General features: G+C 40.0%; 1 protein-coding gene across 14 annotated transcripts in view; it reads right to left on the minus strand.

Annotated features, from left to right (window-relative positions):
- PRR14L (proline rich 14 like) overlaps window positions 1-26,639 on the minus strand; it is a 62,993-nt gene that overhangs the window by 32,002 nt on the left and 4,352 nt on the right. For 10 of the 14 annotated variants that reach the window (XR_006885242.1, XR_006885240.1, XR_006885245.1 and 7 more), the window contains exons 2-3: window positions 23,150-23,674; window positions 10,722-10,794 (exon numbers count right to left, since the gene is read on the minus strand). Coding sequence is in view for 8 of the 14 variants with exons in the window: in XM_046639134.1 (XP_046495090.1) it covers window positions 10,722-10,794; window positions 23,150-23,623 (547 nt within the window). In the remaining 6 variants the exon portion in view is untranslated. Of the gene's footprint in view, window positions 1-10,721; window positions 10,795-12,172; window positions 12,306-23,149; window positions 23,675-26,639 lie in introns of those variants that run through there. The other 4 variants (XM_046639140.1, XM_046639141.1, XM_046639138.1 and 1 more) reach the window with 4 other exon arrangements.

Raw genomic sequence — 26,639 nt, forward strand, 5'->3', positions numbered from 1 at the left:
ATTATTTGTTTAATATATCACCTCCATGAGACTGGAGCTATTTGAGGGCAGAAAGTGGATCTTAATGATTGTTGTAGACCCAGTACCTGACAGTGACCTTGGCACACTGCAGGTACATAACAGGTTGGCTGAATGAAGAATTAGAAGATTAGGGAAGTTGTTAAAAGTATGAGGTATACTTGATCCAGCAATTCCACTTCTGGGTATATACGCGAAGGAAACAAAATCACTATCCTGAGAAGATATCTGCACCTCATGATCACTGCAGCATTATTTATGGTGGGCAAGACACAGAAACAACCTAAGTATCCATTGATGGAGGAGTGGATAAAGAAAACGTGGTATATTAAAATAAAGTATTAGGTATACTGGGGGGTGAAAAATGTATTCTGTGAGGTATGGGACCATTTTAGAAGTACAAGAATTTCACAACCTCAGCTGAAGATCCTGGATTTGTAGTCTTGTTAAAAACCATTTGGGGGCTGGCCCCATGGCCAAGTGGTTAAGTTTGTGTACTCTGCTTTGGCAGCCTGGGGTTTGCTGGTTCAGATCCTGGGCGCAGACCTACATACCGTTCATCATGCCATGCTGTGGTGGCATCCCGCATAGAAGAACTAGAATGACCTACAACTAGGATATACAACTATGTACTGGGGCTTTGGGGAGGAGGAAAAAAAAAAAAGGAGGAAGATTGGCAACAGACGTTAGCTCAGGGCCAATCTTCCTCACTTAAAAAACCCCAAATATTTAAAAGGTGCTTATGTTTGCAGAAATTGAAAAACTAATCCTAAAACTCAAATGAAAATGCAAGGGACAGGGGCCGGCCCAGTGGTGCAGTGGTTAAGTTTGCATGTTCCACTTTGGTGGCCTGCGGTTTGCTGGTTCGGACCCCGAGTGCGGACATGGCACTGCTTGGCATGCCATGCTGTGGTAGGCGTCCCATATATAAAGTAGAGGAAGATGGGCATGGATGTTAGCTCAGGGCCAGTCTTCCTCAGTAAAGAGAGGAGGATTGGCAGCAGTTAGCTGAGGGCTAATCTTCCTCAAAAAAAAAAAAAAAAAAGAAAGAAAGAAAATGCAAGGGACACATAACGATCTTGAAAAAGAAGAAAGAAGGTGGTAGATTCACATTTCCTGATTTCAAAAATAAAGCTCCAATAATCAAGACAGTGTGGCCCTGGCACAGGATAGACATACAGATCAATGGAACAGAACCGAGAGTCCAGATAAACTCTAACGTTTACAGTCAGTCAACTGATGTTTGACAAGTGAGACCAAGAAGAAAAGTTTTTCAACAAATAGTGATGAGACAATGGGATATCCACATGCAAAAGAATAAATCTGGACCCTAGCTCACATCACACAAAAGAATTAATTTGAAGTGGATCATAGACGAAAAGACAAGAGTAAATCTTCATGATCTTGGGTTTGGTAATGATTTCTCAGCTAAGATACCAAAAAGCACAAGGGATAAAAAAAGGAGACTGATAAGTTGGGCTCCATTAAAACTAAAAACTTTTGTGCTTCAAAGGACACCAAGAAGTGAAAAGACAACCCACTGGCCAGGAGTAAATATCTGCAAATCATCTATCTGACAAGGGATTTGTATTTAGAATATAAAAAGAATTCTCACAACTCAACAATAAAAAGACAAAAAAACTTATTTAAAAATAGGCAGTGGGATGGGGCTGGCCCAGTGGTGTAGTGGTTAAGTTCATGCGCTCTGCTTCACTGGCCTGGGATTCACAGGTGTGGATCCTGGGCACAGACCTAGCACCTCATCAAGCCATGCTGTGGTAGCATCCCACAGAAAATAGAGGAAGATTGGCACAGATGTTAGCTCAACAACAATCTTACTCACAGAAAAAAAGGCAGAGCGAGCATAACTACCCATTCCTTAAGTTAGGCTGTGCAAGGTGTCTTCCTTCCAAAGAGTACGGTATGGAAAGGAGGTGAGGGGAGTAACTGCACAGTGGAGAAACCTGACAAACACTACTTCATGTTTAGAGTATGTGCCTGTGAAATGCTGTGATGAAAATGGCACTTTACCTGTGTGACTTTTCTCCCCCAAACCCATAACCCCAGTCTTATGAGAAAAATATTAAACAAACCCCAATGGAGAGGGATTCTACAATATACCTGACCAGTACTCCTCAAAATCTCTCAAGATGACCAAAAACAAGAAAAGTGTGAGAAACTGTCACAGCCAAGAGGAGCCTCAGGCGATATGAGGACTAAATGCAATGTGGTATCCTGATAGCATTCTAGAACAGGAAAAGGCTATTACACAAAAATTTAAAAAATCTGAATAAACTATGGACTTTAGTTAATAATAATGTATCAATAGTGGTTCATTAATTGTAATAAATGTACCACACTAATATGTTAATGGAGGAAACTGTGTGCACGGAGTGGGGAAAGATGTGGAAAGTCTCTGTACTATGTGCTCAATTTCTCTGTAAATCTTAAAGTGTTCTAAAGATAAAGTTATTAATTTTTTAAAAAGTAAAAAAAAAGGACAAAGGATTGGAATAGACATTTTCCCAAGATATACAAATGGTCAATAAGCACATAAAAAGACACTCAACATCATTAGTCATTAGAGAAATGACAATCAAAACCACAATATCACTTTATACCCATTAAAATGGCTATAATTCAAAACAAAACAGAAAATAACAAGTGTTGGACAGAAGATGGAGAAACTGGAAGCTTCATACATTGTTGGTGGGATTGTGAAATGGTGTAGCTACTTTGGAAAAGTCTGGTAACTCCCTGAAATGCTAAACATAGAGTTACCATATAACCCAGCAATTCCACCCTTATGTAACTACTCCAGGAAATTAAAACCTATGTCCACACAAAACCTGTATACAAATGCTGACAACAGCATTATTCATAATGGCCAAAAAGTGGAAACAACTCAAATGTCCATCAACCAGTAAATGGATAAAACAGAATAGTATTCAGCCATGAAAAGGAATGAAGTACTTATACACGCTACACCATGGATGAACCTTAAAATCTTTATGCCAAGTGAAAGAAGTCAGTCACAAAACACTACATATTGTAAGGTCTAACTTACATAAAATGTCCACAACAGGCAAACCTATAGAGACAAAAGTAGACAAGTGGTTGGAAGAGGCTGGAGGTAACAGGAATGGGAAATAGGGAATGACTGCTAATGGGTACAAGGTTTCTTTCAGGAGTGATAAAAACTAAATCATGGTGACAGCTGCACAACTCTGTAAGTATACAAAAAAACCCACTGAATTGTATAATTTAAATAGGTGAACTTTTATGGTGTGTAAATTATATTTCAATCAAATTGTTTTTTAAAAAGTGCTTACACTCCAATTATAATATAAGCAACATCAGAAAAATTAGACTGTTTTTGGTATTATCTCCATATAATCATAATTTGGGATAGACATGCAGGAGGTTGACAAGAAGTCAAAAACATTTCGATCAAAACCTTTTCCTGGATCAAAAAACTAAACGTCTAGACTGTGGAAACTAACTATGACATCAGTTTTGGTTCCGCCTGTATCTCCCTCAGAAAGATGTGTCACAGGTTAGCAATATTGTAAGGTCTTACAAAAGGAAGCTTTCCTGCAGAGGCTCACAGGGCTGCCTAGAGGTAGGAAGACAGCTGCAGATACCCCTACAAGCTTTCGGCACCTCTAAGCTTCCCACCAACCACTTCAATACCTGGCTCTCCAAACTACAAATGAATGAACAAATAATGAAAAAGGCTTCAACTCCTCAATTGGAACCCTTATATACTACTGGTAGAAATACAAAATGGTACAACGACTCTGGAATACAGCTTGGTAATTTCTTATAAAATTAAACATATACTTCCCAAATGACCCAGAAGTATTTGCCCAGGTGAAATGACAACTCACGTTCACACAAAAACTCACAGACAAGTTTTTATAGCAGCTTTATTCATAATTGTTCAAACTGGAAACAACTCAAATTTCCCTCAAATGGGAAATAAACAAATTGTGATACAATTAGACAAGAGGATACACTTCAGCAATAAGAAGCAACAAACTTCTGATAATTCACAGCAACGTGAATGAATCTTAAATGTACTATGCTAAAAGAAAGAAGTCAGACTCACAGGCTTCTTCTGTTTGACTACATTTTATATGACATTTTGGAAAAGGCAAAACTATAGGGACAGAAAATGAGTGGTTGCTAAGGGCAAAGAAGGACTGATTATAAAAGGAATCTTCAAGAAATTGCTGGGGTGATGGAATTGCTCTCTATCTAGAATGTGGTGGTAGTTACACAACTGTTACGTGTTTGTCAAAATTCACAGAACTGTACACACACAACAAAAGGGTACCTTTTATTGTATGTAAAGTATATACAGAAAAGAAAAGAAAAAATTCAGTTCCCCCAATATCTAGACTTCTTCTATGTTGCCTATTAAACAGGTATGGTACTGGTTGATTTTTTAACCTTTCACCCCCAAAAATGTAAATTATAGGAGGATAATAACATAAATAGGGACTAGAAAACAGGAAATATTCATTCCAAATTATAAAAACAAATCAATAAGCTCCAAGAATCTAGATGTATATAAGGCATAAGGGCTTTATTGATAAATAAATTTACTTTTTTTTTTGAGGAAGACTGACCCTGAGCTAACATCCATGCCCATCTTCCTCTACTTTATATGTGGGACGCCTACCACAGCATGGCTTGCCAAGCAGTGCCATGTCTGCACTCGGGATCCGAACCCCGGGTCGCCAAAGCGGAACGTGCGAACTTAACCGCTGCACCACCGGGCCGGCCCATTCCATTTACTTTTAATGCTTAATTTATTCACATAACAGAAACAGGCTTTTAAAGACTGTTTCAACTTTAATTATTCTAAATAAACTCTCTGGTTCCAAAAATTATATAAGGTAGCTTTTCCCTCCTTGACTGCTTTCACTTTTGCATAAAACTGTATTTCCTCAATGTTTTTCCAATTTCTGGTGATCCTCCTATTTTAGAGAATTCCCAAATAAGCCCTAATAGCTATTGTTGCCGTGGGAATGAAGTCCCACAGTAATTCGTGGGAATTAATATTGGTATTTTTTCTGGTGCCCACTCCATCTTTCTTACACAGAACCTTCCCAAACAAGCCCAGTTATGTAGAATTCTCTGGGAAAAAACCCAACACAAAACCCAAAACTTGATAATATCAGTTTTATAAAATATTAAACAGAAAATTATGGCGAAATAGCCAAATTAAAACTCAGAAGAGGGGCTGGCCCCGTGGCCGAGTGGTTAAGTTCACGTGCTCCGCTGCAGGTGGCCCAGTGTTTTCTTGGTTCGAATCCTGGGCACGGACATGGCACTGCTCATCAAACCACGCTGAGGCAGCATCCCACATGCCACAACTAGAAGGACCCACATGAAGAATATACAACTTTGGGAAGAAAAAGGAAAAAAATAAAATCTTTAAAACGAAAACAAAAACAAAAAAAACCCAAAACTCAGAAGAGCAGAGGAGAGACGTCATCATCATGGTGGCATGAAATGATCCCTGTCTCTCCCTTTCAGTCTACAGGGAGTAAAACACCCATAACTCATTAAAGGCTACATTGCCCACCAGGATGCTGGAGAGATCTGCACAGTGGTACCTACAAAGGTGGGTGGATTCGAGTACATAGAGGAGACAAATCAGGAAAACAGTGGAGGCAGTGCCCAGGACCCTGGCCCCGCCAGCTGCAGCTGCTGAGCCAGATGCCCTCAGCCCCACAGAACCTGGTAGGCAGGAGTGGAGGCACATACGCAGCTCCAGCCTCATGGTTGCTGTGGTGCCTGTGGCCACAGGCAACAGAACAGCAGTGGATGCGCAGCCCTGCAACCCTGGGCCACCCACCATGGCTGAGAGCTGGTAGCAGAAGTAAAGGTGCACCCACAACTTGGGTCTTCCAACTGCAGCAGTGCCTGTGACCACAAGGAAACAGGCAATAGAAGAGGCGGTGCCCTGAGAACCTAGCTCCCTCCCTACTCTCCCCCTCCCCCTGCCATAGTGGCAGTGCTTCCAATCCAGGTAATCTCAGATGTGGTGGAGGCGTCAGCCATCCCTGTATCCCTGGTAGCAAAATCAGCAACCACAGCGACACCAGCAACAGCCAGGTACTGTGACCCCAGAGGTGCAGGTGGTGATGACACGAGTACCAGCAACACCCTTAATAGAGGTGGTAGAGGGTGAAACATATAGATCCTCAAATATAACCAGAGACAGCTCAGGTAAGAAAAACCAAAAACTGGTGCTATAGCACAACCTACTGAAACACAAAAGAAAGGCCTCTAATCTTCAACTCATTGAATAGTTAGAATCAAAACAAAGCTATACTTAAAAAAGAAAAGTGTGCTATGACAAACACATTGGCAAAGAAATAACTCATCGAGCTTCACAAAAAGCCACAGTAACATGGCATCACAAAACCAAAATAACAATTCTCCAGAAACCAAACATAAAGTCATGGAAGACTGTCATCTAACTGATAAAGAATTCAAAATAGCTGTCATAAAGAAACATAATGAACTACAAGAAAACTCAGAGAAGCAGTTCAATGAGCTCCAGAACAAAATTAATGAACAGAGGGAATACTTTACCAAAGAGACTGAAATTCTAAAAAAACCCCAAAAACCCCAAACCAAACTAATTCTAGAGCTGAAGAACTCAATAAATGAGATGAAGAATCCATTAGAAAGCACTGGAAATAGAGCAGATCATATGGAAGAGAGAATTAGTGAGCTTGAAGATAGAAATCTAGACATGATGCAGGTAGAAGAGGAGAACTAAGATTTTTAAAAAATGTAGAAATTCTACGAGAATTATTACTCCATTAGAAAAGGCAACATAAGGATAATGGGTATCCCAGAAGGAGAAGAGAGCAGTTTTTTAAAGAAATAATAGCTGAGGACTTCCCTATTCAGCTATAGGGGAAGGAAGTAGATATACAAATCTATTATAAAGGCCATATATGACAGTATCTTTCTGAAAATGTCTCCTCAGGCAAGGGAAACAGAAGCAAAAATAAACAAACGGGACTACATCAAACTAAAAAGCTTCACAGCAAAAGAAACCATCAACAAAATGAAAAAACCTACTAATGGGGAGAAGATATTTGCAAATCATACATGGAATAAGGAGTTAATTTCCAAAGTATATAAAGAACTCATACAACTCAACAACAAAAAAACAAACCTGTTCAAAAAATGGGCAGAGGATATGAACAGACATTTTTCTAAAGAAGATATACACATAGCCAATAGACACATGAAAAGATGTTCAACATCACTAGTCATCAGGGAAACGAAAATCAAAACTATAATGAGATATCACCTGTTGGAATGGCTATAATTATGAAGATGAAAAACAACAAATGTTGGAGAGGATGCGGAAAAAATGGAACCCTCATACACTGCTGGTGGGAATGCAAACTGGTGTAGCTAATGGAAAACAGTATGGAGAGTTCTCAAAAAGTTAAAAATAGAAATATGACCCAGCTATCCCACTACTGGGTATTTATCCAAATAACTTGAAACCAACAATTCAAAGACACTTAAGCACCCCTATGTTCATTGCAGCAGTATTCACAATAGCCAAGGCATGGATGCAATCCAAGTGCCCATCAACTGATGAATGGATAAAGAAGATGTGGTATATATATACAATGGAATACTACTCAGCCATAAAAAAGGACAAAATTGTCCCACTTGCAACAATATGATGGACCTTGAGGGTATTATGTTAAGTGAAGTAAGCCAGACAAAGACAAACACCATACGATTTCACTCATATGTGGAAGGTAAACAAACACACGGACAAAAAGAACAGATTAGTGATTACCAGTGGAGAAGGGGGTTGGGGGGGTGAACATAAGGAGTAAAGGGGCACATATATATGGTGACTGACAAATAATAATATGCAACTGAAATTTCACAATGTTATAAACTATTATGACCTCAATAAAACTTAAAAACCAAAGGGCAGAGGATCCTAAGACACATGTTTTCAAAGAAGATATGCAGATGGCCAAGAAGCACATGAAAAGATGTTCAACATCACTAATTATTAAGGAAAATGCAAATTAAAACCACAATGAGCTATCACTTCACACCTGCCAGAATGGCTATTATTAAAAAGACAAGAAATAAGAAGTGTTAGAGAGGATATGGAGAAAAGGGAACCCTCATATATTGCTGGTGAGAATGTAAATTGGTGCAGCCACTATGGAAAACAGTATGGCGATTTCTCAAAAAACTAAGAATAGAACTACCATAAGATCCAGCTATTCCACTTGTGAGTATGTAACCAAGGAATACAAAAACATTAATTTGAAAGGCTATATGCACCCCTATGTTCATTACAGCATTATTTACAATAGCTAAGACATGGAAACAACCTAAGTGTCCATCAGCAGATGAATGGATAAAGATGTAGTGTGCACACACACACCCCCACAGGAATACTACTCAGCCATAAAAAGATGAAACCTTGCTATTTGCCACAACATGGACAGACCTAGATGGTATTACGCTAAGTGAAATAAGCCAGACAGAGAAACATAAATACCATATGATTTCACTCATATACGGAAAATTAAAAAAAAAAAAACACAACCAAAATAACAAATAAATACATAGATACAGAGAAGTGAGTGGTGGTTACCAAAGGGAAGGGAAAAAGAGGTAAGGACATTTGTACGGTGATGAATGGAAACTAGATTTTTGGTGATGAACACAACGTTGTGTATACAGAAGTCAAATTATAATGATGTATACCCCAAACCTCTGAAAATTTATAAATCATTACAGAACACTGACCTTCGAGGTGCCCCCATTCAGAATAATCAAAGCTTAACATAAATAAAACTATGTAAAGCAATTTGCACAGTGCTCAATGGTGCAGACACTTAAACGTAGCAACGATATATTAGATTTTCATCAGGAAAGGCTAAATCTAACACGCTCAGGACTAAGAGCTATGATCTGGACAGAGCGAAAATTTTGGCAGCTGGGGCCCCTAGAGAGAGCATAACCAGATTTCCAAGAAACATCATTTAATTCTCAATTCTGTAGTAAATGATAAGTTAGTAGATGTTTGACCTTGACCTTGGCAAAACAGGCTGAAATGCTGGCCACACTACAGTAAAGCATGTGCATCTGTTTAACTCACATCTGTGGCGGCAGCACGTCCTGCTTATACTCCCAGGGCTCAATTCCTACAGAGACTTGCCTTCACAGAACCTTCCTTCCTGCCTTGCTGTGCTCGGATGGGACTCTGGATAGCTGAGCTTGTTTCCTCACATTTAACAGAGGGATACCTCGGAAGGTTCCTGGGGGACTGAATGGAAGAACGTATCACAGTCAGGCACTACAAGGTCACTACTGCTAAAAACTCTGGAAGAGGTGCCGTTTTCAAGCTCCCTCATATCAAACTGAGACCACTGAACATGGCTTTGGGGAGGGAAATAAAATAATTAATTTTACTAATTTAAGTGGAGAGTAACTAGGTAAACCTGAGAAGACTTCCTTGTAGAAAATAACTCTGATTTTCCTGTTTAAAAGGCCAGTTCAGCGATTAAATCAAAGTGTAGTTCACACACAGACAGTAAATTTTGTTGCAAGATGTGGGTGAAAATACACGAAAGACTCCATACATCAATACTGGAGCCCCACTAAAAGGATCTTGTGCGGAGCACTAGTGGAGCTAAACTGCATCCTGAGTAAGGCCCTAAGGGCCGGGTGAGACTTATGTACAAAGAGACATTTCTTGTCTTCAGAGCTTTAATCTACACTGGACAGCCAAGCCTTTGAGCCACAGAGAAAATCTCTAGCAGCAGAAAGCAGGGCGATAAACTGGGACAAGTGTCCTTTCTCATAAGGACGATGTGTGCTTCCTTTCCTCCCCAGGCTGCCAAGAAGCAGAGTCAAATCTGACATTATATCACGGTAACAAAATGTTCACATAATTAAATGTATTTGCTGTATATTCTTTTCTTTTTTTTGAGGTTCTGATTACTCTATATTATTTACTTTAATTGTATAACATATTCACACAGTCCTCTCTAAAGTTATCTTACATTATTTTTAACCTGGGGCAAGGGGAGAAGAATCTTGGCTCAGCCACTCTTTTTCTTTTGGTCCTCAGCTTCCTCCGCGATCAATCAATCACACTAAAGGTAATATCTCAGATGCCTACATTCAACCATTGTTCTGAGGAGCAAAATGAGGTAACAGACATGAAACTGCTTTGAAAACGCTCAAGGTGACCTGGAGTGAATGCTTTCTTCCAACCCTGCCCAGGAGAACAAGAACGGAATAACTTGCCACAGTGCTGAACTATACTGAGTGGATTCCTTCCCTGTCCACGTTAACGTTTTTAAACAGGTAGTTTAGTTTCATAAGATCAAATAAAAGATTTCACATCAGCAAAAATGGTTCAACACACTGTCGACAGGGACTCATTCTGGAAAAAGTAAGTGGGAAGCAGATTATTTTCAAAAATAACACACTGCTTGATAATATCAGGGGTCTTCAAGTCCATCCACGGGCAATATCAAGAATTTCTACAGTTACGTCCACCTGGCAAGGCAGGGACCCATAACCTTTATATTCCCAAAGCAAAATGTGAACTGTGAACTAGAACAGTGTGTGTAATAAGTGGAAAAAGGCAAAGATTTGAGTAAAACAAATACCTTTGCTCCTCAGACATTCTTCAGGGACGTCTGTGCATAAAAGTTCTCTGCTTGACTGCATTTGGAGGTCCTCCTGCAGTAAGAAAATCCAGCGGTCAAGGAGGATTCAGAGATACCCGACCTCACAAATGCAAATTCTTCTTTGAAAGACTTCTTTATGACTCTGGAAAATTTGCTAGCAGTCACAAAGATTGGGAACTGAAGGAAACCTCAAAATGAAGTAAATATAATCAATAAAAACTTCCACTTCTCTGGAATTTGAGCTTGAAAAGCCAAGTTTCCACGGTCTGGACAATAATAGAGGTTTAAAATGTTGAACTGCAATCCAAACAAAACCCTAGAAATACCTTCTTAATGAAGAAACAAACTGCTGCAATGTAATCTTAACTTCATCTGAAAGGAAAATATCGGGAAATAGATGCATCTCAGTCCCAAACCATATCACACACTCATTTTCTGCTCAAACTTGTCAGAAGGGCTATTTTTTCTTTTCATTCTCCTTCATCAGAGCTAGAGATAAGGGAGAACACCATCAATGACAACCAGTTTCCTTCTACAGCAAGAATTCAGAAAAATGGGAAGGGACAGTGGCAGAAGGTGCACATTGTGGCAGCACCTGAAGTAAGGGGGAGATGAGCCCCAGGAGGTAAGGGTTCAGCTGGGAAACACTGAGCAACCAAAACGGTTGCTTAACTGAATTTTCCTTCTGGGTCACCTCTTCACTCTGCCTGAAGGCTTAACAATCTTTTTTCACATTTATTTAACTGATAACTACAAGAAGATTCTGATATCACATTCACCTAAAGCTACAGATAGTGAAACCATTGTTACAGCTTTTGATATTTTTCTCTTAATTTTTATAGCACTTAAAAAAAAAAAAGCAAAGGCATGTGGGCTCTAAGCAAAGATCTGTGGTGGAAACATAATCCAGGAGGGTGCAGGAGATAAAAACGGCAAATACAGGTGAACACGGGGAAATAAAACATCATTGGAACTGCGAGATGAAACATCATTGGAACTGCGAGATGAGGACTAGAATGGACTGTCATATATGAAGCAAGCCTATCTTTCATTTTCTATTGAAACTTTAATATGCAATATTTTTGTAGAGCATGAACTTAAAAACAAATATCTCCCAGATAACTTACGTGTAACACTGCTGTGTTTGGCAAAAAAGCATGATGCCAGAGCAAACTTACTCGTAAATGAGGAGAAGAGAAAGCTCTTACTTACCACAGAAGGAATGATGGAGTTAGAAAATCACCATTTGGCAACCATCACATTTATAGTTATCTCAAGCAAGAATCATCAATAGATGTTAAAACTAATGGCTAAAAGTTTGAATGAGAAACAAGTATTTACATAGTCCCAAAATATCTCCCCACAAGATACTTAGTAATTATACAGGAGAAAATAGTAACTTCACAGTGGAAAAACCTGGCAGACCCTACCTGAACCAAGCGGTGGAAATTCACTTCCCCAGGAACGAGGCACCCCAACACCAGGTGCCTCCTGAGAGGATGCACCGAGAAGAATCAGCATCACTTCTGTGGGATTCCTGACCCCAAAATGCAAAACCAGAATCTAGTCATAAGGAAACACCAGACAAACCCAAAATCAGGGAAATTATAAAAATAAATGGCCTGAACTCTTCAAAAGTGTCAAGGTCATGGGCTGAGGAACCATTACACATTAAAGGAGACTAAAGAGAAACGACAACTGAATGCCACAAGTCGTCCTGGATTTTTCCTAGACCAAAAAACCATTTCCTTTTGCTACAAAAGATATTGACAGGACAATTGGCCAAAATTGAATATGGTCTGTAGATTAGATAAATAAATGTACTTGGATCAGTGTTAATTTCTTGATTTTGGTTAATGTATTGTGGTCACGTAACAGAATGTCCTTGTGTGCTAGGAAATACACAGTGAAGTATTTAGGCACCGGTCTGCGACTATACTCTCAAATTATTCAGAAGGAAAAAAAGCAAATGTGGTAAAATGATAACACGTGAAGAATCTGCATGAAGGGTATACAGGAATTCTTTGTACTATTTTTACAACTTTTCTGTAAGTCTCAAATTATTTCAAAATAAGAGTTTAAGAAAACATCTTTATTTGTAATTACATTTGATCCTTTCTCCAAAATGACAGCACTCCCCACTTTTCCAGTTCTTAGGCTGAATGTTTGAGGTATGAGATTAGATGCTATTTAGAACATCTTTTCACGTTAATACTTTACGGAAAATGCAGTGTGCTGGAGTAAAAGATTATGGGATGAGGAATGAGAGCTCTGTTCCAACCTACTAGCTACACAGCACTGAGAGCAAGCTTACAGGTGGCTGTAAGAATAAATGGGACCACAGAAACACCTAGCAAGACGCCCTGTCAGGAGTGGGTGCTCTCAGAGCAGAAGCTCCTATCATTCATTAGACCTTAGACACCTGTTATCCCTTTCCGTGAGAAAAGTCAATAGGACCATCACCAACAGATTCTGGTATGTCGTCTGGAGTGACTACCCTAAGTTTTTCCGGGTCTACGAGAGCCTCTGTAAAGTGAGAGCTGAGCTCAGGTCCGGCAACCTACAGGTTCCTTCAGATTCCAAAGGCCTCTGACGAGCTTGTACAATTAATCCTACTGGCTCCAGCCCCTGGAGGGGCTGCTGGGATTTCAGTTCTACCCCACTTGCTGCTCTAAAGAGGTGTCCTTAGCTGGAGGCCCCAAAATACCCTGGTGGAGAGCCAAGGCGACTGCTTCAGACATTTCCCCTTCTGCTTGGTTAGCCATGATTCCTAACAGGAAAGGAGAAAAGCAGAAGCTAGGAGTGATTCCACTCTCCCTCTGCCTCGCTGACATCTCTAAAAGGTTCTCAGTTAAGAAAAACAAGTTTCCTCTCACAGAGGGCTGGAGACCCTACAAGATTTGAGGTCTCAAATATGATCAGGAATTGACTGGGTTGAACAGAGACAGAATATGAAGCTGAGGTCAGATGTGAGGGACACCTCCCACAACCACTGCCACCACAGTGATGGGTGATCTCTAGATCAGGTGGGAGCTCTACCAGTCTGGGGCCCCAAGTGCACATGAGAGGAACAGACAGCCCACCTGTAAGCAATGGATATGTAGTATAATAATCCTGTGTGTGACTCCCCTACTCCTTCATGGTCACCCAATCATATAAGCAAGATGTGCAGAAATTCATCAGATAATTTTCTTTTCCTACAATATTTTATCAGCTAAATGTTCTAACATTCAGGATTCCTAAAGGTAGAATCCTAAACATTTCCATCACCTAGATGATGTTAAATCTCAACATCTGATCATTAACGTACTAATATTTCTTACAAAATCTGTTTTGTATGAATCAACTTTCAAGTTAAAAGTTCACATGGATCCCTCTTTCGACGCAAGTGAGCTCACTGCTATAGTTTATAGCATTCTATAAACTATATAAATAGGAAAAGCCACATAATAGTGCAACTTGTTTTTCAAATTGACAGCAAACAAATTCTCTGCCTTGTACATCCAACACGTCATCCTCCTGCCTACTGCTTGGAATCAAAATCAACTTTTGATACTTCTTCAAGGTTGTGGCAGATTTTAGGGGGTCTTGAAAACCATTCTTAGTGTTCATTTGTAATCTTATTTCTCATTAAAAGTTGGTTGTATATCCCAGAAAAGAGGCAATTCTCTAATTCATTCCTATGAGACTAGTCCAGAGCAGGAAAAAAACACAAACATCTTAAGGAGGGAAATGAATAGATCCGGCTCTTCAACTTTTATAAGCAGGGTAGCTGGAAGCTCCTCAGGGCCTGATGTATCTCTGAGCCACAAGCCCCGCTTGTAACCAGACCCCTCTGAGTTCCTCTAAACCTGAGCTTCCTGAGCAGGAGGCAGAGGCAGATGGCTAAGCAAGGGCAGTGATGGCCCCCCATCTTGAGATGGGACTGCCTATACACTGAAGTCTGCAATTATGGGGGCACGATATGGAGCAAATGAGGTACTTCCTACTTCCTGACATTTGTGGAAACAGCCATCATTACATTCATAGGGAAGAACACTCTGAAAAGAAACAAAACTTTTGTAGCTCTAGATCTACAAAAGAGCAGCTGTACAACAGTGAAACTTTAAATCATCGTTGCAAAGCTTAAAATGGAACTTTCCTCCACCTCTCTCTCTCAATTCAGAGAAACAGCTGGTGACTAAATAAGGAGCTGATCACATTAGCTGTGGGGCATTTAATAACATTCCCCCCACAATGAATTATCTAAGAGAACTGCTACAATAATTAGGAGGAAGTTCTACCTTAAATCTCAGCAATACACCACGTGTGCTTTGGGCACTTCTCTCTCACACACTGTTAATGACATGAGATGAGAACCACGGGCAAACCATCACTGTGGGGACAACAGTGCCCTGGCAAACACAGAACAGCTTATGGCCACCGATTTTATTACTGAAAGTGTGACGTTCATATTTTTTCACCTTTAAATCACTGAAAATGAATTCTTTCCAGCAAGATTTTCTTTTAAACAAACAGCAAGCTCCTTCACATTACTGCAAATTCCCTTAGGATCACAGACTCTTAGGGTGAGAAGTAAGTTGAATGGACACAGTGCAAGCCTTTCATTTAAGTAAAGTCATAAAAATTGCACGAGATTGGGTCTTTTATGAACATGCCATTAAAAAACAAGTTTCTCCAACACCATAACATACTTCAAATGATCAACAGCCACTGTGCCTCCTTATTTGATGTCCCTTGTCCAGATACCTTAAAAGATCTGTTAAAAAAATGTATACTGAGCCTTCATATGTTACAGCTAACAGACAATTCAGAACTTTTTCTGTGTCTGTGTTTAGTATGAATAGAGTATTGCATCGTGGAACCAAAGCTTTTACAACACATTCAACCCAGGTAGATCTACCACTATGAGAAAAAATAAAATAAATAAAAATAAAAATAAAAACTTAAACACCCTACAGCTTATATCAAGCACCAAGAAAAGCAAATAAACAAAAATCAAGCACAGTATAGTTTTCAACATTAAATCATCTGTTTGGAATGTCACATACCCATCTCTTTCTTTATATCTTATTCTTAAGACCAGTCTTTTCCCCATCCTGGCTGGTAACCTTTGCATGCACCACAGTTTTGATCTCTCTCCTACAAGCGTGGAGTTCAGAACTGAATGCATTCTTTCACCATTCAGTCGGCTCTGCAGCTGTCCCTGCCTCTGCGCCTGTTCTCTGATACTTTCCCCTCCTTCTTTTTCGCCTTTCTTCTCCCCTCCCCAATAACAGTGTCCCCGATCAAAGCACAAAATTAGTTAAACAAGTTTGTATACCTTTCTGACACAATCCTAAGGCAAGAAAGAACTATTTTTTGCTGTTTTTTTCATGACTGAAATATTTCATGATTGGAATATTTAACTTTTTAAGTGGATCTTTAAAAAAGTGTTAAGTGCAGTCACAAAAGGACAAAGACTCTACGATTCCACTTATATGAGGTACCTAGAGCAGTCAAATTCAGATAGAAAAGAGAATAGTGGGTGCCAGGGGCCGAGGGGAGGGCGTAACAGGGAGATACTGTTTAATGGATATGGAGTTTCGGTTGGGAAGATGAAAAGAGTTCTGGAGACAGATGGTGGTGATGGTTACACAACAATGTGAGTGTACTTAATTCCACTGAACTGTACACTTACAAATCATTAAAATGGTAAATTTTATGTTATATGTATTTTTAAATAATTTAAAAAGGTAAAAAAAAATGTTAAGACTAACATTTTAAAACAAATTGCTTCATAAAACATGTATTTTGTTGTTTTTCTTTTAACAACAACAAACCTATAATGACTTCAAGAGAAATGAAATGAATATTTAACAAAACCAGTTTAGGTGTCATCAGCGTCCAAGATATAGAAAAGTGTAAACCTCTAATTCTAAATATTGGTGTAGTTCTTCTCCACGAACTGGGAAATTCATCAAGCAGATCTAACTTAGCTAAATTCATTCAACTCATACAACACATGCCTGGAAACCCTAGGTGGCCATCTTTCACAATTACAGCAAGTTCTTCTAAGTGGAGCTGTGCTCCACTGAAGCCTTTTCTGCCTTGACATTTTCGTCCAGGAAACAGAGAAGGGTGGGTAAGTAGTCATCTTTGAGTACTCTTCCCCAAACCTGAGCCAGTGCCTGATTGTGGGCCTCTTGCTGGTTTGAGATGAGGAACAGCTGAAGGAAAAGAATTTGGTAGAATGCTGCTAAAGGCAAATCAAAGACTACTACAAAAGTCACAGAATCTCAGGATGGAAAAAAACACCTCTGAGGTTGCTTGTTCAAACTGGAACACTCTTGGCTATATTCCTGACATACAGTCACCCAACCTCTTCATAAACACAACTTCCCTGAGCAACCTAATCCATTTCTACTCTGGTCTAGCTGTTAAAAAATACCTCTCATATTAAATTCTGTCTCCCTCTAGCAAGAAGAGCTTCTCTTTTACTATTATTATATTTTCAAATTTTAAATGTTTTATATTTAAATATGTACAAGAAACCTTGCAAATATTGTTTAAAAAATTTCCTGTATGGTCTTCATCCAGCTTTCCCTAATGTTAACATCTGAAATAAACACAGCACAATTATTAATATCAATATAATACTATTAACTAATCTACAGCTCTCATTCAAATCTTGTTAATGGCTCCACAACGTCCTTTTTCGGGACCAGGATCCAATCCATGATGCATTTAGTCACCATATCTCCTTAGTCTCTTTTAAACTGAGATAGTTCTCTAGGTATTCATCTTTCATGACTTTGACACTTTTGGAAAGAAAGTCCCTCAATTTGGATTTGTCTGATATTTCCTCATGACCAGATTCTGGTTAGGCATTTTGGGGGCAGGAATCCCACAGGAGCATGCCGGTTCTTCTCGGTGCATCCTCTCAGGAGGCTCATTGTGTTGGGGTGTCTCATTCCTGGGCAGGTGAACTTCCATTACTTGGTTCGGGGGCGGGGGGAGGGGGTCTGCCAAATTTCTCCACTGTGAAGTTATTTTCTTCTTTGTAATTACTAAGTATCTTGTGGGGAGATATCTTGAGACTATGTAAATATTTATTTCTCATTCAAACTTTTAGCCACTAGTTTTAACATCCATTGATGATTCTTGCTGGAGATGATTACTACTGTGATGGCTGCCAGATGATGATTTTTTTATTTCTATCATTCCTTCTATATTTATTATTTGGAATTCTTTAAGAGCTTTCTTTTTCCAAGTTATTTATTCAATTATTTTATATCAGCATGGGCTCATATTTGTTTAGTTCTACGGGTTATAATTCATTACTATCATTATTTATTTTAAGCTCAAATCATCCCAGTTTTGGCCACTGGGAGTCCCTTCAAGTTGGCTCCTGTGTCCTTTTGATACATCCCCATAATTTTCTGAGCAATTCACCACAAACTGTCCAGGCTTATCTTGTATTTTTCCCTGTGCCAGCCCTAGAACAGCATTTCTCCAAAGAGTCTGGTTCCTTTAACTGGAAGATGTTATGTAGAAACCAAGAGCTGGGTGCTAGGTGTGCTCACTGCTATGAGGCATCACTGCTTCTAGGCCCTGTCTCCTACACCCACACAGACGAATAATAAAACCACGCTAAGGGTGGGGGAACGGAGAAGAAAAGTAACTCAAGTAACTGTGGAAAACGTTATTTTGACTATATACTTTAAGACTAAATCCAACAAAGAATAACACAGTTTAGTAAATGTTTATGTATCTATCTGTATATATTAAAAACCCTAAATTCATACTGCTAACTCCAATTCCAATTCCACACCACACGGTTCCTCCTAGTAACACCCCTCCCCTCATCTATTTGGAATTTGTCAGTGAGAAACGAGGCTCTCATTATCCACAATAATATTGATCAATTCACTCAATCCTAGAATACACATAAAGTAGTTTAGCGATTGCTAAGCCACACCCCTGTGAAAAACAAATTTACTAAAATGTTACATATGCTCAGAGAAGTGTCACTTCCTCCTGTCCCTTCTATCCCATTTCCATTTCTTTCGACCCTGCCCCCACCAGCTCCCTAGAGGAAACCAAACATTTTCTGGTTTATCTTTCCTGTGTGTACACGTGTGTATGCTTTATACAAATAAGCAGTTACTTGTATACTTGCTTATTTCCTCCTCTTTCTTTTATTTATTATTATTTTTTTACCCTCCCCAAAGCTGGAGTTCACAGTTGTATATTCTAGTTGTAAGTCCTTCTCATTCTTCTGTGTGAGCTGCCACCACAGTATGGTTACCAAGAGACAAGTGGTGGTGTTCCTCACCCAGCAACCAAACGCAGGCCACCAAAGCGGAGCGTGCCAAACTTTAACCACTAAGCCATCAGGGCTGGCTCACCTCTTCCTTCTTGAACCAAAGGGAGGATACTGTAGATAATTATTTGCACTTTGCTCTTCTCACTTAATAGTGTATCCTAGTTTGCAGACAAGTGTCAATGTAGCAGGCCTGACTGTGATCCTTGGAAAGGCCTGCTTGCAAGGGTGGCCTTGGCTGGCACCTGGCAACTTAGATTTCAGGAGTGTTTCTAACATTCCCTAATGCTAAGAGTGGCTCACTGCACCTAAACAACAATGTGGTTTATGCTGAACATCTGCTGTCCTTCTGGAAGTCTGGAATTTTGACGTGTCAGGCAGAGGGTGCTGATGTGACCAGTCCCCAGTAAAAACCTCAGGCTCTAACAAGCTTCCATGGTAGACAACATTACACATGTGTTGTCACAATGTGTTCCTGGAGAAAGTTAAGTATGTGTCATTACACTGGGAGAGGACTCTTGGAAGCTAGCACCTGATTTCCTCTGGACTTTGTCCCATGCCTCTCTTCTGTTTGCTGACTGCTTTACATCCTTTCACTGTAACTAATCTGAGCTGTAAACATGACCATATGCCAAGTCCTGGGAATTCTAGTGAATCACCAAATCTGGAGGTGGTCTTGGGGACCCCTGACACACCTGGAAATCACTCCCCATCAGTAAGCGGAGACCTTCATTCTTTATTATGGCTGCATAATGCTCCATGTGTGGATGTTTATATACCATAGCTTATTCAACCTCTCTCCTGTATGTAGATATTTAGGTTGTTTCCAATATTTTGCAATAATAAATAATGCTTCCAAGAATAACCTTGCATATATGTATTTTTATATGCAAGGCTGTTGGAGGTGTATCTTCAGGGTAGATACCTAGAAATGAGAGTGCTGGGTCAACAGGTCAGGTCACAAGTAGTTTTGTCAGGTATAGCCAAATTCCTCTTCTGAAAAGTTGTATCACTGTGCATTCCCACCAGCAATGTGTGAGAATATCTTTTTCTTCAGTCTTCCTGACTAGATATGTTGTCACAATTTTTCATTTTCACCAATCTGACAGGTAAAAAGTGGTATCACGAGTTGTTTAAATTTGCATCTCTAATTATGAATGAGGTTGCTCATCTCTTCTTGTGTTTAAGCACAATACACACACAATATACACAGAGTGAATTATCTATTCAAGTCTTTCCTCCATTTTTCTATTGGGTTTTTCATTCAACTTACGAGTTCTTTATATATCTCTAGATATACGCTTTTTATCTGATATATGTTGCAAATATGTTCTCTTAATTTGCCAGTTGTCTTTTGACTGTGTTTGTAATGTTTTGTCAATCTAGCAAGAGTTCTTATCTTGAGGTCCAAGGATGTCTGGGCTCTGCAAACCTTCTGAAATGGTATGTCTGCTTTTCTGAGACCTCCTGCATTCATTCCGATTTCCAAAGGGCCCTGTGACCTGAGAACGATTTCAGGCCACCACTGCCCTGTGTCTCCCACCAAGTCTAACTGTGTGCAAGAGAACCATTCTGCCTGACAGCCCTCCAAATCCTGGAAGGCTTCCCTTACCTCTCTTTCATAGGAAGATACCCCCAGCAAACAGGCTGCAATGGTGTTTTTTTCAGGTTTTGTCCTTAGTGTGAACTCTTACCCATGCATACATTCCTGGTTTTCTATACTCCTCCCACATATGACACCAGGCTTAGTGTGGGGAAGAGGGAGGAGACAGGATCCACTTTGGTCAGGAACCCCAACACTGACACATTCCTTGCTTCCCTCTGCACCCTATCGCCCCAGCATCTTGAGCTCATGTCAGTGCTGAGGGGAGAAGGGCCTGCGAGTGTGATATTCTGGCTGTAGGCTAACAACACACAACAGAGCATGGCCACCACCTCTCGGTCCAGGGAACACATTTCTGTACATGTATATTAAGAGCAAACTGGCTTTCCTCGGTGGCCACACCACAAATCAGTTCTAACTGATGAACCAAAACCTGCAGGTCTTCTGTTTCTCCAAAAATACTTCAACCTTTTTTCACTTGTGGAGATCACTTTTTGGAACCAAGTACAAAATCTTACATTTTTATATATTAAATTTCATTTTGCTTTACACAATTCAAAGTAGTATTTACCTCTAGCAGAGTTGGAAGGAAGGAAGGGGATGGTTTAAAAAAGGAGAAGGGAGGGGGCCAGCCCCGTGGCCGAGTGGTTAAGTTCGTGCACTCCGCTTGGCAGCCCAGGGTTTCGCTGGTTCGGATCCTGGGCACGGACATGGCACCGCTCATCAAGCCATGCCGAGGCGGCATCCCACATGCCAGAACCAGAAGGACCCACAGCTAAAAATATATATACAACTATGTACCGGGGGGGAGAAAAAGGAAAAGTAAAATCTTAAAAAAATAAAAAAAGAAAAGAAAAGGAGAAGAGAGACGGTAATCTTCTAGTTCTTAGGTTGGATGGTATGAGTGTGTGTGTATACGTACACAAGTATGAGTGTTATGTTGTGTCCATTATTATACTTCATATATATACATCACATACTTTAATTTTATATCAAATATTACATTAAGAAACTTTTCAGGGGCCAGGCTGGTGGCATGGCAGTTAAGCGTGCCCGTTCTGATTTGGCGGCCTGGGGTTCGCCGGTTCGGATCCTGGGTGCGGACATGGCACCACTTGACTAAGCCATGCTGTGGTGGGCATCCCACATATAAAGTAGAGGAAGAAGGGCACGGATGTTAGCTCAGGGCAGCCTTCCTCAAAAAAAAAAAAAGAAAAAGAAAGAAACTTTTCATCTTGTTAGACTCAGCCCACCATATCAAGAAGTAAGAAACTTTCAGTCCTGAGTCTGTTACTTCACTTATTTAACCATATTTTTAAAGATAAATCATCATAACATAAAACTGGATATCATGTTACTTAGTTACTATTACATAATCATTTACCCATTCCTAATTATGGTCAATATATGCAGCCTACCAACAACAATCAATTACCCTGTAACCTGTGTAAAGAAATGATGTATTTATCAGGTAGGGAATGGAGCCCAGTCCAAGAAACCCAGAGAATATGAAGTTATTAGTGGGTCTAGAGCAGGGATTGGCAAACTACAGCCTGTAGGTCAGCCATATACTTATAAATATGGGAATACAGCCACACTGATTGGTTTATGCATTGTCTAGCCAGCTTTTATGCTACAGTGGTACAGCTGAGTGGTTTCAACAGAGACCATATGGCCTGCAAAGCCTAAAATATTCACTATGCAGCCCTTTACAAAAAGTCTGCTGACCCCTGGTGTAAGGCACCATTCAAGATGCCCAGTCCACTTAGGTATATTCCTTTAGGGATTTGGGTCCATCAGGCTATCACAGCTCATTAACCATTAGTCTCCCCTAAATAACCCATCTTACTCAGAGAGAGATCTGATTTCCCATGTCCTACCAAGTAACGATTCCACTTTTCATTGTGTATTAACTAAAAAACGGGATTTCTGATTTATACTCCAGCCTCTCATGAAATGGGTTAGCAGAAGTCTATCCTTTGGAGATCATCACCTCCGATGTACTAAAAAATAAAGATTAAGTTTCTGGACCTGCAAAGCCAAGGACCAGCTTCTAAAATACGGAGATCCCTCTAGAGTATCCACATTATGAAGCCCTACCTGGGTCAAAAGCCTCCTTCAAAGATATCTCTGTGACATCTCACTCCACCCTAATCATGACACTACCAAAACTTAAGGAATGAGTAAACATCATTTCTTAACATCAGATGCAGAAATACCATATGACTATCACAAAGAGACTCAACATTCCATATACAGTAGCTGCTTCAGAGAAGTGACACTTTCATTAGATAAGCACTTCCTCTCTTCAAGTGTCTGATATGACACAAATGTTTAAAAGATTATCAAAAAAAAGTTAACATCAAAATCAACATTTTGGAAATGTTTTAAGAAGAAATCATAAGGTACCTGCCAGCATCTGTATTTTATCATGTGAAGTGTTACCTGGAAAGCTGTCATTCACACTTGACTCATCTGAATCAAGATCTCATTTCTTACCTGACTTGGGCTGATCTTTTCTTCAGCAGCTGTGGAATGTTGGCATGGGTCTTCCTTTGCTCCCTCACAGGGGTTTCTTACAATTTCCGCCTGGTCCCCTCGATCTCTGAAGACCTTTAGCTCCATGCTTTTGTTTTTTTCTTCCCTATCCAAGATCCCAGAAGCCATAGAACCTGCTGCCGTGGAGTCCACCAGCCCACACCGCCCAGGCGCACCCCCATGATCCAAGGTCTCAGAGGCTTCTTCACAACAACTTTCCGCAGGAGTCCTCTGCAGCTCCAAGGGCACTGCCCTACTCTGACTTATAAGAGAGCTTGAGGCTCCGGGTTTTACATCTGGAATCACACTTGGCTCAGGGTCAGCATGAAGCTCTTTGGAGACACTTACTGGGAGTTCCGAGTATAATTCCTGTACCACGGCAGACATGGAGGAATCAAGTGGAACTGGCTGAGTCTCTACTCCGGATGACAGCATTAGGGCAGATGCAGATTATGGAGTCAAGTCTTTTACATCAAACGGTTCACCCTGACACAAATCAAAGGAAGGGATAAAAGTTTAAAACCTTGTAGGGTGGAAGAAGGGTCTCAGCTCAAACTGGCTAAACTAAGCACAAAAATTCTACCTCAAATGCCGGTGTTATCTGGCACAAAAAATCCTTTAGGCTGTGAACTTGTGAAAAAAGAAATACTTTAATAGTCATCTGTCTAACCTCAAATCAAATACTGCTTTATGAGCAATTCTCAACTTAAATCTGGAGAACGAGCAAATGAAGATGAAAGATTTGGCTAAGCATCCAATGATAGACCTGACATGAATTAGAAGAAAAAGACCGTTTTCTATTTGTTTTCATGGCATTATTGCTATATCCTCACTGCCTAGAATAGGTGCTGGACACACAGTAGGTACTCAGTAAATATTTGTTGAATGAATAGGTACTGAGGGACTGTGAAGAATCTGATACACTGACTTTTCCTCAGGAAGAATTCTCTATGAAAGAAGATACAGAGAAAACAGAATTCCACCTCTTTACTGTTTACCAAACACTTGAGCTGTATCTACACTACTAAATTAGCTCTTAGCAGAATCCTTCCTGATTTTTATTTGGCATCTTGAGATTTTCTAAGCGCCTTCACAGACACTACTCATTTGATTCTCACAACAACCCTGTGAGCTAAGTACGGCAGCTGTCATCTCCCCATTATAGATCTTACCACCACACCTGAAGAGGTTAGAAGAGATCTGCCTAAAATATTACATGGTCAACTGAGAGGAAGGAGGGGGGATACCCAGGGGGATTCCAAAGTGTTGGTAACATTTTACTTCTTGTATTGGGTAGTGGAAACATGAGCTATTTGCTAAAATATGTATATGTAAGTAGTTCATAACACTATATTATTAAAGTAGTCAGGAGCTGGCCCCGTGGCCAAGTGGTTAAGTCCGTGCGCTCCACTTCAGGGGCCCAGGGTTTCACGGGTCGGATCCTGGGCGTGAACATGGCATTGCTCATCAGGCCATGCTGAGGCGGCATCCCACATAGCACAACCAGAGGCACTCACAACTAGAATATACAACTATGTACTGGGGGTGTTTGGGGAGAAGAAGGAAAAAAAAACAAGATTGGCAACAGTTGTTAGATCAGGTGCCAATCTTTAAAAAAAAAGTGACAATAATATCTTAAAAATAAAATAAAAATAAAGTAGTCAAAAACACACATACATGCAGCTAGGGAATGGTACACTCAGAACTAGGGTTTCCTAGCTAGTAACTTTTCCATTTTACTCTACCAAATGTGTGCAGTCTCCACAACAAAATCCACTTTGCCCTGATCAGGGTGGAAATTGGTTAACAAAATAAGATACTACACGCTTCCAATCTTGACGCTTTCCCTGATCCTAACAAGAGAAGAGAGAAGATGTGAAATATCTGGCAACTTGGAGTTCATAACAAGGACATATCTGAGGTATGGATGGCAAATCCCTTTGGCCAAAATGCTCACAGGAAAGGATATTTTGGGTGGTTTACTCACGTTCCTATGCTTTCATCCACTGGGTGTCCTTAATGTTTTGAAGGAGCCCTGCCCAAAGGTATAAGGATATAACATTACACTACTAATTTAAATACTAGAAATTACAGGACATCAGATTGCTGGTCTATAAAGTTTAGGTAACACAGGAGGGTTGATGAAGAAACTTGAAATAAAAAATGAAGCAAGGAGAGAAAAACTATTGTTACAGGAGTACGGCAAGAATCAAGTGAGACCCATCAACAGCACTGAGAGGAAATGCATCCTTCTTGAAGATACAATCTTCCCCTTTCTCTGACTCCTGGATATTTCTAGGGGCACTTTAGATTTTAGGCCATTTAGTCTGTGCATGTGTGTCTGTGTATGTGGAGGTTAACAGCTAAAGTGGAATTGCTATTTGACATCAAAAAAAGGTAGGAAGTCCTCAATTTTAATTAGGTTCAGTTTCCCTTTCCCAATAACAGACACAATCCAGCTTTTGGTTGTCACACCACATATAGACCAGAAGAATAAGTGCAGGAAAGGATACCGTAAAAGAGCAGGTTAGTTGATGGATATCAGCTCCGTGGGTCACTCTGCCAGCTTGTGCTCAAGAGCTCCTTTCCCTGTGCCCACCACTGAGGTGTGGGTGTTCTCAAAAGTTTAATCTTTGACATGTCTTCATTGTCAGGTTTCACTTTTTTGATGACCTCATCTTTTCTTGCAGCCTTTCTGCTACGAGGATCACGCAAAACTGTCCCTTTAAGCATTGGTGACCACATGACCTAGCAATTCCACTGCTAGGTATATATGAAAAAAATACTAGTCCACATAAAAACTAGTACACCAATGTTCATAGTAGCACTATTCACAACAGCCAAAAAGTAAAAACAATACAAATGTCCCACAACTATGAAAGGATAAACCAAATGTGGTATATCCATATGATGGAATATTATTTGGCCATAAAAAGGAATGAGGTACTGATTTGTGATACAACATGGATGCACTTTGAAAACACTATAGTAAGCAAAAGAAGCCAGTCACAAAAGACCACATATTATAAGATCCCATTTATATGAAATGTCCAGAGCAGGCAAATCTACAGTCACAAGTGGATTAGTGGTTGCTTAGTGCAGGGAGGGGGGAGAACTAGGGAGTGGCTGCCAATGGACGGTTTCTTTTGGGACCAAGAAAAATGTTCTAAAATTGATTGTAGGGATGGTTGCACAACTCTGTGACTATGTGAAAAACCACTGAATTGTACAACTTAATTGGTGAATTGTATGGTATGTGAATTATATCTTAATAAGGCTGATTAAAAAAAAAAAGAAAAAGAAACCTGTTCCTAAGCCCAACCTATTCTCAAGTTCCTAACCTATGTTTCCACTCACAAGGACGGCACCCCCCAAACGTAACATGTCTAAAATAGAGCCCATTCAACCCAATGAATAATTGAGTCTTACTACATGCAAACAGTTGTGAGAA

This window comes from Equus quagga, chromosome 15, assembly GCF_021613505.1.
Source record: "Equus quagga isolate Etosha38 chromosome 15, UCLA_HA_Equagga_1.0, whole genome shotgun sequence".
In the NCBI taxonomy this organism is placed as follows: Eukaryota; Metazoa; Chordata; class Mammalia; order Perissodactyla; family Equidae; genus Equus; species Equus quagga.